Raw genomic sequence first — 16,030 nt, 5'->3', positions numbered from 1 at the left:
AGTGAGGAAACTTTGTAGTTTGCAGTAGTTTGATGAGTAGATCGTGAGCTATCTTTTGCACGTGTTTTAACAAGGGGTGCTGTTGCTCGATGAATGAAACGACACGTTGCCATGGTAACGTCAAGAGGGCTCCAGCCCTTAGGGCCAATGTGCTTTCCTCCTATCTTCCCCTAAACGATAAATTTGCTAGTAAGGGATTGGCTGATTTCCTGTTGTGTAGTCAAGCGCATAAAAAAATCACTACATAACTACTTATTAAATAATAAGCAGTAGGTATTTGGTATATTATGATCAATTTTTATTTCATTTATGTTGCATTTAATAATGGAATGGGTGATTTTTTTTCATGTGCTAATGAGAGAGCGCTATATAAGGTTTTTTTTCTTGAAACGGCTTTAGGTACCAAGTTAAATAAATATCGAAACAGGTAAGTTACTATTGCCAAAGAAAGCTGTATTTTTTAAGCTGAGATCTATTATGTGATTTTACTTGCTCAGAGTTAACAAACTGTTAAAAAGAGACAAATTTATGTCTGATATGAATCTATCTTATTTTTACACGAAATAAAGTCTGAGCATACTTAAAGAAGGTTTTATATGTACATTTGTGGCATGTTTAAATATTTAAAAACATACTTTATAATTTAAAATAACTTTAAAACGAAAGTATATAAAGAAATCAAGCCATTTTAACGCAATTATAATAGGAACTATTTGAAATAAGCGAACGGAGCAAAAATCTGAGTTTCCAATCAGATAAGTTTTCTTATGAACCGACTTATGTAGATTAGTACAAAAGAACAACACACAATGTAGGTATCTGCTAGAGTGTAGAGGTCGCGTTGTTAATTTTCTTAAAATTTTTACTAAACGTTTTGTGGTTCGCTGGGCTGCAAGTATCAATAATGTATCAATCAGTATTTACGCTTGGTGTGTCAGGAAATAAATAAGTCTCTAAATGCCTTCCTTTGTCACTTCGACTGCTAAAATGGAAAAATAACCGCATTGTTCTATGATTTGTAATCCAGGAGACCATCGGCGTGCGTTTTGATGATTACCCTCGCCTTATTAATGAATTACCCACTGATATACGAGACAATATTAATCCTCGTAATATTAAGAAAAAACTGAAGTCCTTCTTTTTAAGTAACTTATGATCATTTTTATACACAACATGGTAAACTGGCAGTAATGTTCTGTAGTTAACGTACCTAGACTTAATTCTCTGTTAACATATATTACAAACCTGGGTGGTTTTCTGATGCTAGCTATAAGTATTTTTTATTTTTTTGGAAACTTTATGTAATAAATTAATAAATAAATAAAAAAATTAAAATAAAAAAATTGAACTTTAATTTAACTTTTTATATATACTCATGGTCTTAGGTTTAAGCTACTCCTAATTCTATTTGTCTGTCTAACTTTTTTGACACCTCTCTGGCGCAACGGTGAGCGCTGAGAATTTAAGTAGGAGGTACGGATTCCCGGAAGGGGCAATTTGGGAATTTATAAGTTCTGAATTTTCTCTGGACTGGTCTGGTGGGAGGCTTTGGACGTGGCTAGTTACCATCCTACCGACAAAGGTGCCGCTAAGCGATTTAGTGTTCCGGAGCGATGTTGCGTAGAATTAAGGGTACCATACTCCTTAACAGGTTAGCCCTCTAACATCTTTAAGGCTGCATCATCACTTACCATCAGGTGAGATTGCAGTCAAGGGCTAACTTGTAGTGGAAAAAAAACAAAAATAAAAGTGTTCATGTAGGTATATTTTTGTTTCAGGCGCAACAATTGCCGAATAGAGCTTAATAGAACAACGTGCCTTATCATAAGTTTTCGTCTATAGTAATAGCCGTCTTTAATTCATCGAAGATAAATCAAAAGTCCAAAAAAAAAACTGTCCCATTCAATACATTTTCGGTCCAAATCTGTCCAAAATTCGATCTTTGACTAATTTTTAAAAGTTTTCATTAAATTTTCAATATACTTATTATGGGTATTTAAGTACGAGTGAGTGTACCAAATAATGTCAATTTCGATATCGATAAATTAGTTTTTGAAGTACACCGAAGTGCCGTGTATATGTGTGTGCCAGTGTTGCCAGCTAGATGTCGGTTTGGGTGGGCAGTGGCGGCGGCGGAGATCTCCGCGTGCCGTCCGTCACTGTCCTGTCGGCTAACACCTCTATGGAGTCCGGGATCGAGGCCGGAGTGCTTCCGACGGTCACGGGATCACTTGCTTCGGCGAGGGATTCGCTGGGATCGCTCTCGAGGGCAGCGGAACCCCTTTACGATACAGATCATACAGATCTCGGTTCAGAGCTGGACGAGGCGGAAATTCGGCGAGAGTTGATGCACGACGTAAGCAGAACATTTAATTCATTTTCCTTTTTCTTATTATACCTAAACTAGCTGTTGGCCCACGTTCTTGGTCCGCACTTTTACGGTATTCTACAAATCGAGTGGGAACCCTATGTTTTCCTAGGATATTAATGGCCATAGATGGGACGCGCGTTGGCTTCTAGACAGGCGTCTTCTAGCCCTTTTTGTTCACCGTTGCTTTAAAGATACCCAGGTTTTGGGAGCAGAAAACACAGAACTCGGAAGAGCTTCACAAACCCATGCTTGTGTCGTAGAGGAGGAAGGTGGCATAAAAAATATTTAATCGAAGATTACAAATTTTTAAAGATTCCTGTTTTACATTAAACTAAGTGGGCGACAGATAAATAATCATTACAAATAAGGGCGATAAGTTGCGTGAAACTTAATAATTTTAAGTTAAAATATGATTTCTGAATTTTCTCTGGTCTGGTCTGGTGGGAGGCTTCTGCCATGGCTAGTTACCACCACCGTCAAAGACGTGCCGCTGAGCTATTTAGCGTTCCGGTACGAAGTCGCGTAGAAACCGATTTGGGGTTGGACTTATCATCGTTAGTTACCAGCAGATGAAATTGCAGTCAAGGGCTAACTTGTAGTGAATTAAAAAAATACTGATTTTAGAATTTTTTCTTTCAGAAATGGCGCCTTCTATTCGATCGGGTAAGTTCATTAAAGTTTTCACAGCGAACATTTTAAATTAAATTCACGAACTTTTTTCAACACACTGTAATATAATAATAATAATAAAAATAACCTTTAATAAAATCCATACGTTTGTTAATAACCATATTAACTAAAACCTATGTTAGTTCCTTTGACTAATCTTTAAAACTACTATATATATTCAGGTATTTAAGTACTTGGCTATGTTACTCATCATATGAAATGAAAGATTCATTCATTTAATTCTTTCCATAACCTGTCACTCTCCTAAAATAAACATGGAATCATAGGCTAAATATGAACTACGATATAATTTATTCACAATTGCCTAATAATATGAAAACATCGATATTTATTGCATAATAATCTGACGTTTTATAGACAATGAAATTATACCATGACTCACAGGTAGGTAGGTAAACTCGTTGGTTAAAAAAAAAACTCACTTACTTTTTTTATTGCGGTGATAGCTTATTTCCGGAAATCTAGGCTATTCCCGCAAGAAAATAAATAACTCCGATCAGATGGAGGCATATGCTCAGAAGTTTCACCTAACGGCTGAAATGGAATAGATTATTATTTTTATAAATTATGTTGCTTTAACACAATTATAAAGTCTAGATAATATTATAGTTTAAGATTTTAAGGTCTCATATTAGCAAATTATTAGCTAACATCTAGTCTCTTTGATATCTATGAGATATTATATTAATGAACAGCAGCATTACGTTCATCTGCTTTTATAAAAAGTCGTAAATATTGGACGTACATATAAAAATTACTGCTTTTATTAAGCTCTATTCAAACTTAGACGAATACCACGCGGAACTGTGTCAATAAAGTATGAAAGTACTTATTCAAAATGGCATGAATGGTCGCTTATCTAAACGAAACTAAAGCAACACCTCGAGCGGGATTTAATACGACATAAATTACAAGATGTAACCTAAGAAAGATGCTTCTTAGGTTACATCTTGTAATTTTTTTTGCTACGAGTATCAATAGTATCTTCCTCTTTGAGGGAATTGGTTTAAATAATTGTATTCCGCGTATCAGTTTGAACCTTTCTTCATAGCTCAGGAACATCGTCGTTAATTTAGGTCTCTTTAGAAAGCTAAGATTCACTCTGCGGGAGGGAGAGTGTAATTAAATTAAAGAAAATGTGAAAAAAAACAGATCTTCTGACTTAGTTTAGCTAGGAAGCGCTGGACTTGGCACACAGCTCGGTACCTACTTTGGGACTAGGGTCCGAAATTGTTGTATTAGCGAACTCATATCCGAAAGCGTAGACCTCCCACAAGATTGACAGATGTCATCAAATGAGTAGCAGCCGTGTGGTAGCCTGGATTCCTAACAAAGTTTCAGCAGTCATCACAACTGATGGACATCCCGAAGTTGAAACGATGATGATTAAGATGAAAATGACAAAATGTGAAATGTTTATTTGATAACTCACACTACCCCTAAGTATCCCTACTGGTAAAAGTAATTAAAATAATTGGCGTTTGTAGAATAAAATCAGGCTCTCAGAATGTCAATGTTTTAAACATGCAATTTGTGAATATTCCGTCAACAAAAAAAACCGGGTCGTTCCAAGCTCGACGACACTTTCAGCATAAACATGAGAGTTGAAGCACCGCATATTTCATAAAAGTGTCGTTTACGATGTCGAAACAAATTTCATAGAATATTTTTTGTTTTCGACTGATTAAAATGTACAGAAGCGGGGTACAAAAAGTTTATAAACAGATAAAAAGTGGCGGTAGCGCCTTGGATCAAACGTTGTTTCGTCACGTAGGGAACATTGAGATAATACTTACTGCCGCGTAGATAGGGGCGCTTTTCGTTTTTTGTCCTCAAATTTTTGGAAATGGGCAAAGTTATTACAATTATACTACACATAAGACATAGGATGAGAGACGGTGAGATCATCTCTGTTAAATAATATAATGGAATCAATAATGACCACGTAAAGCTTCTTAGAGGTAAGCATAGAGATTATAACAAGTGTTCCTATTTATTCGGTCACATGTCCGAGGCATTAAACGATTAGAGGTTTCATAGACAGTCAAAATCAAAAGATTAATTAGGCAGGAAGTCGCTGATGAAATTGCACACGGGTCAAATAAAGGACTCGAAGCCTTCCGTTAGTATCTTTACTAGAAATGCAACCTTTTCCCTATAAAGTTAAAGCGAATGGTCTAGGAAATTAATGCACTCGAATGACGCTGATGACGTCGACCAACCCGACGAGACTGAAGTGACTAAGGCAAGAGTGAATAGGTTCTAGCAAGTGCGCCCAACTTCTTCATCACTGCTTTCATGCTAGCATGATAGTCGTTAAACGTAAGCCTGTTGGCTATTTCAAGGCATAAAGTTATGCTATTTACCTGCCCAGAAGTGATACTACATATTACAAAAAAGCGATGAGAATTAAATAAAAAACTCTTTTTATGCTTATATTTCTTACATCAGTTTTAAATGGTGTTAGTAAACTTAGTAGTATACAATTGTATAATTGCTTTCTTTATTAGCCATTTTGTTAGTTTGATAAGTATGTTTGGAACTTATGAGATGATATGAACACAAGTAAAGAACCTTGGGAGTTCTTTACTCGTGTTCTCTCCTTGACTTAGTTCATCCTGTTCTATCCTGCAGTGCGTTTGTTTTGACAGGGGCGAACCATTTTATTTTACTAAGCGTAGGTACAGTTAAGAATAGAGGTTATTTAATATAGTTTATTTAGCAGCTCCTAGACTAGAATGGGTCTGGGTGGTGATTATGACATTTCGGATGCTGTGTTTCAAACTTAAAGTTAGCTACGTGACCGAATCGTATACAATAGGTGTGAATATTATATTAACGATTGTTTACATCCGTTATCTGCAGTTCGATCCGGAAGGCTTCGGCGAGATTCCGTGGCCAGACTTCCTACAGACCCTTCAGCATCCAGATTTTATAGCGCAGGTGGCACCCCACAAGCGTGAGGTAAATATATAATTTGCCATCAATGCTATTTTTGATATTAGGTAAGCGATATATTTTTTGTACAACTTTTTAGAAACTGCCGCGTTGGTGGTGGTTGGCGTGTTCGACTACGGATCACAAGGTCTTGTGTTCGATTCCATGGTTGGGCCAATAACTGTTAGTTACTGAGTTTTTGTGTCAAAGAAATATTCAATACCAGCCCAGCGCGTCCAGCCCTGTGTCTTGGCACTGGTGTGTTTTGAAGAGTACGCTAAGACTTCGGTTACGGTTTTTATCCCCAACATGTTATAATAATCAATAAAGCCCGCCAACCCTTATTTCATCAGCATGGTGGGTATTATGTTCCACTTCCTTTTCTCTGATAGAGAAGGCCAGAGCCCAGCAGTGGAACACACTCATATACTCAGTGTGATGATGTCAAAAAATATTTTTCTCGCCGGCAACGCACTTTTTCGACTCTACGTTTACAATATCGACTGTTTTGAGCCACTGTTTTATTTTTATCATAATTAAATTTTATAACAAAAGGAGCGGTATTAGGTCTAAATTTAAAGTAATTTGCTAAATATGAACCCAAAAAAACATAATAACAATTAAAGTTTAAAAAATTCTTCATCTAAAAGAATTATTTTTTGTCAACAGATACTTTTGGATAAAGCTCAAAGTTCCACGAGTGCAGCTATTACCTTTCAAGAATTTGTTAATTTGGTAAGTACCATTATAACTAATACTAAATACGTTTTATCAATTTAAATTTTTTGTACCCAACGAATATTACTTTTATGGCAATATTTTAACCAAGTAGGAATGAATGAATGAATGACTACACTTTTATTATACACCAAAGAAAAAATAGTTACAGAGATATACACATGGAGCAAGAGAGAACAATTTGGTTGCCTTATCCTTACATAGCGATTTCTTCCAGGCAACCAAAGACGCAAAAGGAAAAAAACCATAGTAAAAATATATAAATGAGAAATAAACATTACACAAATACATAAATATAATATATAATTGTGCTGTTTTCAAAAATAAATACAAAACGTAGTTCATAATATCCGCTATAACACTGACCCTTCCTAACAATACAAGACAACTAAATTAATATCCGACACCGATTACCCCTTGCACAGGCAGGTCCACAGCTGAGTCCCGACAACAGGTCGAGCGAATCTTGAAAAAGGGATCTGAGAGAACCTATATGAAAAAGTTATTTTAAGATTCACAGCAGACCGCCGATAATATTTGGCAGAGATTTACAATGTATGTAAAAAAACATGGGTTAGTTTTATATTGGTCCGTCTTCAAATTTCTTCATCCGACAGTGTAACGGGAAAACTTTAGACTAAAAATTCATACTAGAAATGCAAAGATTAAAGATTATAAAGTAAAATTCGTCAAGCGCGTGAAAATTATGGTTGTTGAACTGTATGAGCAAGACAAGGCAATAAAAAAAAAGACATCACATAAAACGTTACACGCTAAAACATTGAAGCCGTTTAACAAAAACTATAAGTTCTACCACACAAATATAAGTATAAGCATAAATATAATTACTATCAAAAAAGAAGAACTTACAGAAGTTCCAGGTATATGAGGACTCTTCAACACTCGAGTCTGCTCGAGTGTTTGTCAGAATATTTAGTCAGACGAATTGTATGATGAGTAGTCGTTCGTCTGTGCGATGCCTAAAACCTGTCCAGTCTTATATCGGAGTTCTTATCGGCGTTTTTACCGTCGCTTCGAAATACGATAAGGTTTGTACGATTTATAAGGTGGACATTTATTTTTGTAGAGTAAAATATATTATCTTAAATGCGTATTAACACTGAGCACAGTCGTTTATTGTTTTATTTGATCGCTTTTTGTCTGTGAGTCAGACTTTTGATACTTTTCTTTGGGTTTTAGATAAATTAAAAACAATTTTTTGTTTGAAACAACTCTGATCCCACAGTTTTCACATGTATACATTTTTAATTTTATAATAATTTTAAGGTGTTTTATTGCGAAAACTGGATCGAGTATTCAATTGGCCTAAAGCCTAGAGACGAAGGTGGAATAGTGTTTATGAATGGAACTGAAACGCGGATACTAACGTAAAAAATTAAGTAACAGGAGCAATAAATTATTAGTCCAAGAAATAAGTAGCATATTCTATTCCTATTTGGTCTCATCTTGCGAGATAACACGAGATAATGGGTAAACAAAATTATCTTATACTACTGGACTAGAGGTCTGGGTAGCGCAGCGTAGCACGAACACCACCCTGCAGGACAAATGACCTGAAAAAAGTAGATTGAAGCGGTCGGTTTGGAAAGTCATAGAACCATGTGTATTTACAATATGTAACTTAGAGCTATGTTTAGCATTTGAGGCTTGAAGGCTGATGATGATAGATATTATATTTAAAACTAATAATTAAAACTGTAACTGCAAAAACATTTTGACTTTTTCTAAGCTAACAAATAAGTGATAAAATAAAAATAATTAGTTTTAATTTCAACCGACTTAAAAAAAGGAGGTTGGTTCGCAAACAAACTTTCATAGTGTATTTGTATTTACTTTCATATTTGCGCTTGTAAATCCTTTGCAAAAAATGAAGACATTTCTTCTGAGTGCATAAAAAACACTTTATTAGGCAAAGACATTCTTTTTTAAATTAAGTAAACCAATAAACCCCGTGCGTTAAATAAAAGAAACTAAATAAATTTAAAGGCTTATAAAAATAAAGGTGTCGCGATTATCAGATAAAAGGTTCCAATTTAATTTAGGACCCGTTTTAAAATAATTAGACCGTCTGATTAGGTCCCATACGTCACATAATGTCAGACGTGGGGTTACCTTCGATTAATTAAACCCGGGTTTTTAGTTATTTGCATAAAGGAATCTTAAGAAGCACTTAATTATGCCCAAAAGTGTCCCATAAATTATTGATTCACTCGTCCGCCTTTGAAATTAAGTTATTACTTTAAAAGGATCGTGCTATACGCTACGTAGGTAGGTATATGGTTTAGGTATCTCATCAAGACCTTGAAGATCCTAATTTAGATTTTAAAGATACTGATGCAAATTCGTACCTACACAAGACTGTCAACACTGTCATATTTGCCTTATTAATGGTCCACTGATCAGCGCAGGCTTCCTTTGTATAGGATACAGAGCTATTAGAGCTAAGACCTTAGTTGGCAGTTTAGGAAAGGGGCTTGCATCAGATGTTGTAATACCTGAGTTAAGCACTATTATAATATATAAAATAAAACTTTACATTGTTTTCTGTCCAGAAATGATTTAGTCAGAAAATACTCGAACATAACATAGGAACGTATTTTTTAAATAATCTTTGTAAACAATATTTGAGACTGACGAGATTGTTCATTCAGTCCTTTGGCTAATTTAAAAAAATATTATTAAATATTACATACAAAAAACTTTAAGACTTTTTTATATTATACACCTATCAAACCCGCAACAATATACTTTGCGTGGTTAAGGAGGAATTAACGGATTAATAGACAGACGCGGAAAGCGATTTTGTATTATACTACGTAGATAACGTAGAGATAGTATAGATAATATATCTATCATGTATTGATTTTAATTTTTTTTTAGTCTTAACAATGCTTGGAAAAAAAACAATATTAAAAATTTATAATAAAACATCCACCCTCCGCTTGCGGGGCTTTTGAATGCCCAAGCAACCGGCGGTCAGGGATCCAGACTCCAGAGTGAGGAACCTCCTCACAATACGCGCCGTTGCGCCGTTGCCTTCTATATTTGACCGTTGATCCAACAACCATGCGAAAGCTTCTTAAGATGTTGGTTAAAGCTTTTCGCGAGAAGACCATTGACTGAAACGACGAACGGAACAATAACGGTCGACTCAACATTCCACATGGCGGTAATCTCGTGAGCAAGTTCAAAGTATTTAGATACTTTTTCCTTTACAGCTTTCACCAGATTATAGTCATGTGGAATAATAATGTCAACAATTATTGCACGGCGCCAGTCTATAGCAATTATTGTATATATCCTTATACCGGTGCTTGGTTCTCACAGCTAGTGTCGTGATAAAATCAAGATTATGAAATATTGGAACGAAGTCAGATAGTAATTTAGCTTCGGAGTTTTGGTAAATTCGAACAAAAAGAGGAGGTGACAATATAAATAACAATTTGGCCCACCCCGTTCGAATGTGGATCTCGTGCGGATTAGCATAAGAATGCCGCATCATGGACGCCCACGGTATCCCACTGTCCCCTTGTTGTCTCTTTATATCGAATTTAATTTTGATTTATTTTATCTGTATAAAATACAGCATAAAATTCACTTAGGTAGATATAAATATATTGAGTAAGTTATTTATAAGTTTTATTATAATAAGTTGTATTTTTCATAATATATGTATTTAAATACATACCTATATATTATACTAGCTGTTGCCCGCGACTTCGTCTGCGTTTGATTTTGCTTTTAAAAATAAAATTGCGACTATAATTAAAGATCTAAGCTATCCTATCTCTTAAGTTGGACCAGACTGCTAACGGTGTGCCAATTTAATTTAAAATCGGTTTAGTAGTTTAGGAGTCCATCGCGGACAAACATCGTGACAGGAGATTTATATATATTAAGATATTAATAGTTTAAAAACTAAGCGGCATGGATTTTCGTTCTCTATTGGCGCGCACTAATAAAGTCTTCGCAAAAAACCTTTATGAGATATAAACATTCTGTAAATACATAAATTGACAAAGATTGTAGTATGACAGGAAATTATCTTATTGTTGGATATATATTTCTTACTTGTTGTTGCCCGCGACTTCGTTCGAATTTTGATGTGTTATGTTTTGTCTGACCCCTGAACTACCACTATGCAATACCTACATGTTGATCAATTCAAAAACAAATTTATCCCAAACGAACTTCTAAGTGCTTCTCCAGAGTATAATCTATCTCTGTGCTAAATTTCATCCAGATATTTTCATCCGGTCTTTTGTGATTGCCTAACAAACATTGGAATTTTCGCATTGTAAATACACAAACGTTTATTATTACCTATTATTTGTTTCTCTTACTATATTTGTATACTAAATACACAAACGTTTATTATTACCTATTATTTGTTTCTCTTTTTTTAACTACATGAGGTCTGAAAATAATGGAAGAAGCCTTTGAGAAAAATTAAGTACAAAAACAGTCAAGTACCTTGGAAAGGATTTGGGAATTATCAGCACCAAGTTTTTTAGATTTAAAATAAACATTGCAAGCAATAGCTTTCCAACGTTACACCATAAACTTCTGAGAGTAAAGAAATGAACCCTATCATAGCAAGATTTTCAATTAACTTCTTTTAATTTAATTTTCGGCCAAGGCCGAAGGCTCTGAGAGACTAACATACGGTTTAAGTGCAATTTTAATGTGTAAACTCTCACCTCGTTTCTCTTGGCCAATAAGGAGTGTAAAAATTAAAAAGTTATAACTTATTGATACAAATCCTTATTTTCAAGATCGGTTAAAAAAATTTAAGGCTACGTTCAGAATCTAGAGAAAATAAGGAAAAAATAAAATGAAACCATTTTATTTTATTTTTACAAAAGGTTTAAACGACTTCGTGTGATCCTCGTGTGCGTAATCCAACATTTTTGACGCTAAGAAATTATATCCAGGGGACCACAATGGATTGTCATCAATGCGGACCGCAATAATTTGATTTTATTTACAGCGCCTTAGCACCATAAAGACTTCTCACGATAACATAAACCGTTTTACGTCAACTTAACGATTTAATTTTGTTGATATAAAAACATACGCTCCATTTAGTCTTAAAATATGACTCCTAAGTAACATTTCAATTTTAAATGTTTTAATATTTAAAATATTTAAAGTATCCGAAATCGTTTATGCGGTACAGTATATTATATTTTCATTTAAATGCTCGAAGTATCTGTAAAGTGATCAAACCAAAAATGAGGAGATTTGTAAGAAAACCACAAATAAAGTGGTAATGTGCCGAGCAGACCTTAGCGGACTTATAGCCCCAGTCGGCCGCAGAAGAATTACGCCTCCACGTTATAAAACTCAGCTTCGTTGACTCCCAACTACCTAGGGGTCTACTACTGGGTTTGATGATGACGATTGTTACATATTAAACCATTGGATAATGACATCGTCATCAAACGATACGATTCGTAGTGGCATCGTCATCAAACGATTCGAGGGTTCGCTTCTGAACACAGGAACATGGAATTAGGAAAACCTCAACCTCAGAAAACTCCCAACGGTGGACGTCCGAGGCTTGATATGATTGTGATTATTCTCAGTAAAGGATTTTAGCTGGAATTTGCTGCAGTAATATTTCATTCCATACGCTTGTTCATAGCAAACTGAATATGTCCGACAGCGGTTAAAGGGCCACTGCGGAATCTCCATACTTTTTACAACTACAAAGCTTTAAAAAAATCACTTTTATTAAAAAACTAAGTTAATGAAATTAAATTTGTAACCTATACACACGCATCAAGGCGAATATTTATCCAAAAATATGATTGATTGACTTTGAGTCTAGCTCTTAGGGAAATTGTGAGCACTTGTCAAGGAAAGCAATTTCCTGACAGGAAATTAGTTCACACCATTAAAGCGATTTCGCAAAATGTTCCAACATTATGTATAAATTTATATAATATTAACTGTTCTTACATTATGTATTGTAGGTTATTTAATAACGGGATACTATAATACACCTGTAAGTAGTTAAATACGTACAATATTTTTTGTTTGAATTCTCTCCAGGCATTAAAATAGTGTTATTATTAAAGGTATTGGTTTTTTGACATGGTACTTTAGCGTTATCAGAGGTCCCATATAATCTGACCTAATTAAAATGGGGTAGGTAAACTAAATAAGAGTCTATTTCTGATTTACGCATATACACCTAAAATTATTTGAAGAGTTAAGGATCATGTTCAGAACTTGGACATAACCAGAAAAATATATTTGTCCCCCAGGAATAGCTTTCTCACAATTTCACGCTCACGGAAACTAGTGTACACATAAAATGTACACATAGTACACACGAATGTGTAAGAATGCGCGGCTGGCCCTGTGAAGCAGCTTAGTACCTGTCTCATAGCACAAAAAACTTTTGAGCGCCGCCGAAGACCCTTAATCAATTTATGGGGCGCTAACTGGGACATGGAAAATGTATTAAAGCTCGCTGTGCTGTGGGAACGAGCCACACGCCAAACACTTTAGGATACTCATAATATTATATTAGTTCCTTTGACGAACTTTATCTACAGATGCGATCGATCTATACGATCTGATTAGAGTAGTTATCGCGGGGGTCTGTAAAAGGTTTTATTTGTTTATTGTAGGTAACATATGCTGAGTTTGCACCAACAGAATACGCAACAGTCTTTAAGCTTCAAAGCATTTTGACATTCTCTTAAATTATTAGAAGTTGCTAACTCTAGTCTAGAAAGGAAGAGTCTACATATGATGGGTTTGTGTCATCAAAAAGCTCTAGCAAACATAAGAAAGGCTTAACATTGATGAAAGAAATTAAATAGTTTTATTTACATAAAACTAAACAATTAAAAATTATTAACATGCGTTACGCAATATAATTTGTGTACATATTAGAACTTCACGGTGCGTTTCGAATCCGCATCGGGAACAAAAACTATTACTTAATAAAACACACCTCAATCAAAATTAATTGCTTTACGCATTAATCTCTTTATCTCCCCTCACTACAAAACAACGTGTCTGTTCTCCGAGGTAATGGAAGCAATCATTTCAGATAAGATACCTCTAATGTGAGAAAAGGTAGACGTTCGGCCCGGATCGTTAATTTAATTTGATATAATAAAAGTTATATCCATCATTTATCACTTTCGACAAATTTATTTTTAAATGCAAACTTCAAAGCCCTCAGTGTGGACACCCAATCTGATCTTTCGGAATATATACGAGACTTTATTTCCAAAAGCTCAGAGAATTGATAGTCCATCTAGACAAAGATCACGAGCGTATGCAGCCAAATAGAATAATTACGCATTCATGTCGATCACATCGGTCCGCATGCAATTTCACACACTTAGTTATTTCAGGCTTTGGAAGACAAAAAAATAACTATAATTTCGGTTAGCAATAAGATGGACTAAAAAATATAGCCATCAACAGAATCGGATGGAGAACCAAACTCAATATCTCAACAGAACCTTGATCTTTAGAAATAAAAGAATTAACCGCAGTAACAACGAAGAGAGATTTGGGGAAAGTACGTAAAAAACCGAAGTAACATCACAAACAAATATTTTGTTTCAAAATAATTAGTTGTTTTTAACGCAGTAAATGAAAATGTGAAAGGCCAAAATGGTACTTTCATAGAAAGAAGTCTTGTTTTAGCCGCTGTATTTATTGCTCCTAACATTATTTTGGGGGTACTATGCAATTAATCTTATTTTGTTTTACTCCGCGAAAAGCAGAAGAATCTGTATGGTGTTATTACCTTATTCTCCTGCTTTTTGCGAAATTATAGCAAATTAAGCTTAATTTCATACCATATTATAGAATTCCGCAAAGTAACGCCTGCTTTTTCTATCCAACATTATATTGGGGTAATTTTGTAGTGATACGAGGGAAAATAAAACCTGGCTACAGAGCACAGCACAAAATGCTTAATAATATCGTATCATCAATGTCTCAATGAATCAATAGTAATATCTCTATTTCTGGCCTGCGCTGTGGAGAACTGTTTCGCTTGCAGTTCACGCCTTGGAGGTGGTGAATCAATCAAGAAATCGGCAAACTTAATACAATACAATAATACAATACTTTATGTTCTACCTGCAATGGGTACAAGATTAGCTGGAAGCTTTGGTTAATGTCTCAAAAACCACATGCATAGATAATTATAGGATAGTGTCCCTGGACTTGGTAGAAACTTCTTTTTGCTAACGCTGCTGATCCAAGTCAAGCTTTAGTAACCAAGGGTAGATGGCAAACCTTTCAGGTCCGCCCGGTACTAATGGACTACAACATACAATGCACATACCTCTATAACCATTTTAATTTAAGCCGAAGCTTATCTTATAAAATCGTAAATTAAAAATAAAATGAATGTAACGCCCAATTTGAAGTACCTAATTCGTTAGCTGGTCCTGTCGCGGGACACATTCCTCCGTCAAGTAGGTTTTCGTGTTCTTTCGGACTGTCCGTCCGTAACTCACACGGTATCGGTGCCATCTAAATTGAGATTTTATTGACGATTACTGTTCTATCGGTGGTATCGTTGCGATCTTGGCGCCCGTCCGAACCTTTGCCGTGTCGCTCGCTCCGATCCTTTATCAGTTTTAATGACATTTAAAAACAAATGTATCGAATACTTTTACCGAATCACCAGAGAGAGTAAATGGCAAAAACACAACTGGAAACACAGTAAAGTGTAGTGTTTAAATAACCGCCGCAAATTTACATGGTGGTGAGAAATTTATTATTATTTGGCTTTTTTTATTCGATGATAATGTAGCATCATCTAATTAAAGTCCCACAGCTGGGCATAGACTTCTTCTCCTATAAAAAAGGGAGAGAAGGATCCAGAGTTTTTTTAATTCAATGGTAAGGTAGCCATTATCAGTCTAATAGGTATTGATGTGCCAATAATAGGCGTTAACTGTTTCTCTCATTAGAAAACACTCCTATCTTAGAAAAAAAAACAATAAGAGCTTTTTTTATTTGATGAAAATGGGACATCATGACCCTAATTTTTTTGCACTAGTGGGTGAGATCTCTTCTTTCTCTAGAGAACACTCCCGTCATAGGAGAGAGGAATTAAGAGCTGTGAGCTATATATTTAATGACAATGTAGCATCATCGGCATTATTAATGTCTTATAGATGGGACCACACCACCTTCCTCCTTACCCTAAAGAAAACAGGAATATAGAGCTTAGAGCTAGCTACCTACGGTGTTCAAAAAAGAAATGGCATACTTACGATTACT

The 16,030-nt window shown here is 35.1% G+C and overlaps 1 protein-coding gene across 1 annotated transcript; it reads left to right on the top strand.

The window, feature by feature from the left end:
- Positions 1 to 2,104: 2,104 nt before the first annotated feature.
- On the top strand, positions 2,105 to 6,778 carry LOC120629455. Its single transcript, XM_039898396.1, has 4 exons — positions 2,105 to 2,356; positions 3,011 to 3,034; positions 5,927 to 6,025; positions 6,668 to 6,778. The coding sequence occupies exons 1-4, from the start codon at positions 2,105 to 2,107 to the stop codon at positions 6,776 to 6,778; spliced, it is 486 nt and encodes a 161-aa protein (XP_039754330.1).
- The last annotated feature ends 9,252 nt before the right edge of the window (positions 6,779 to 16,030 follow it).

Source organism: Pararge aegeria, chromosome 14, assembly GCF_905163445.1.
Source record: "Pararge aegeria chromosome 14, ilParAegt1.1, whole genome shotgun sequence".
Lineage (NCBI taxonomy): Eukaryota > Metazoa > Arthropoda > Insecta > Lepidoptera > Nymphalidae > Pararge > Pararge aegeria.
The sequence above is the reverse complement of the archived record's forward strand: the minus strand, read 5'-3'. Positions and strand labels throughout refer to the sequence as shown.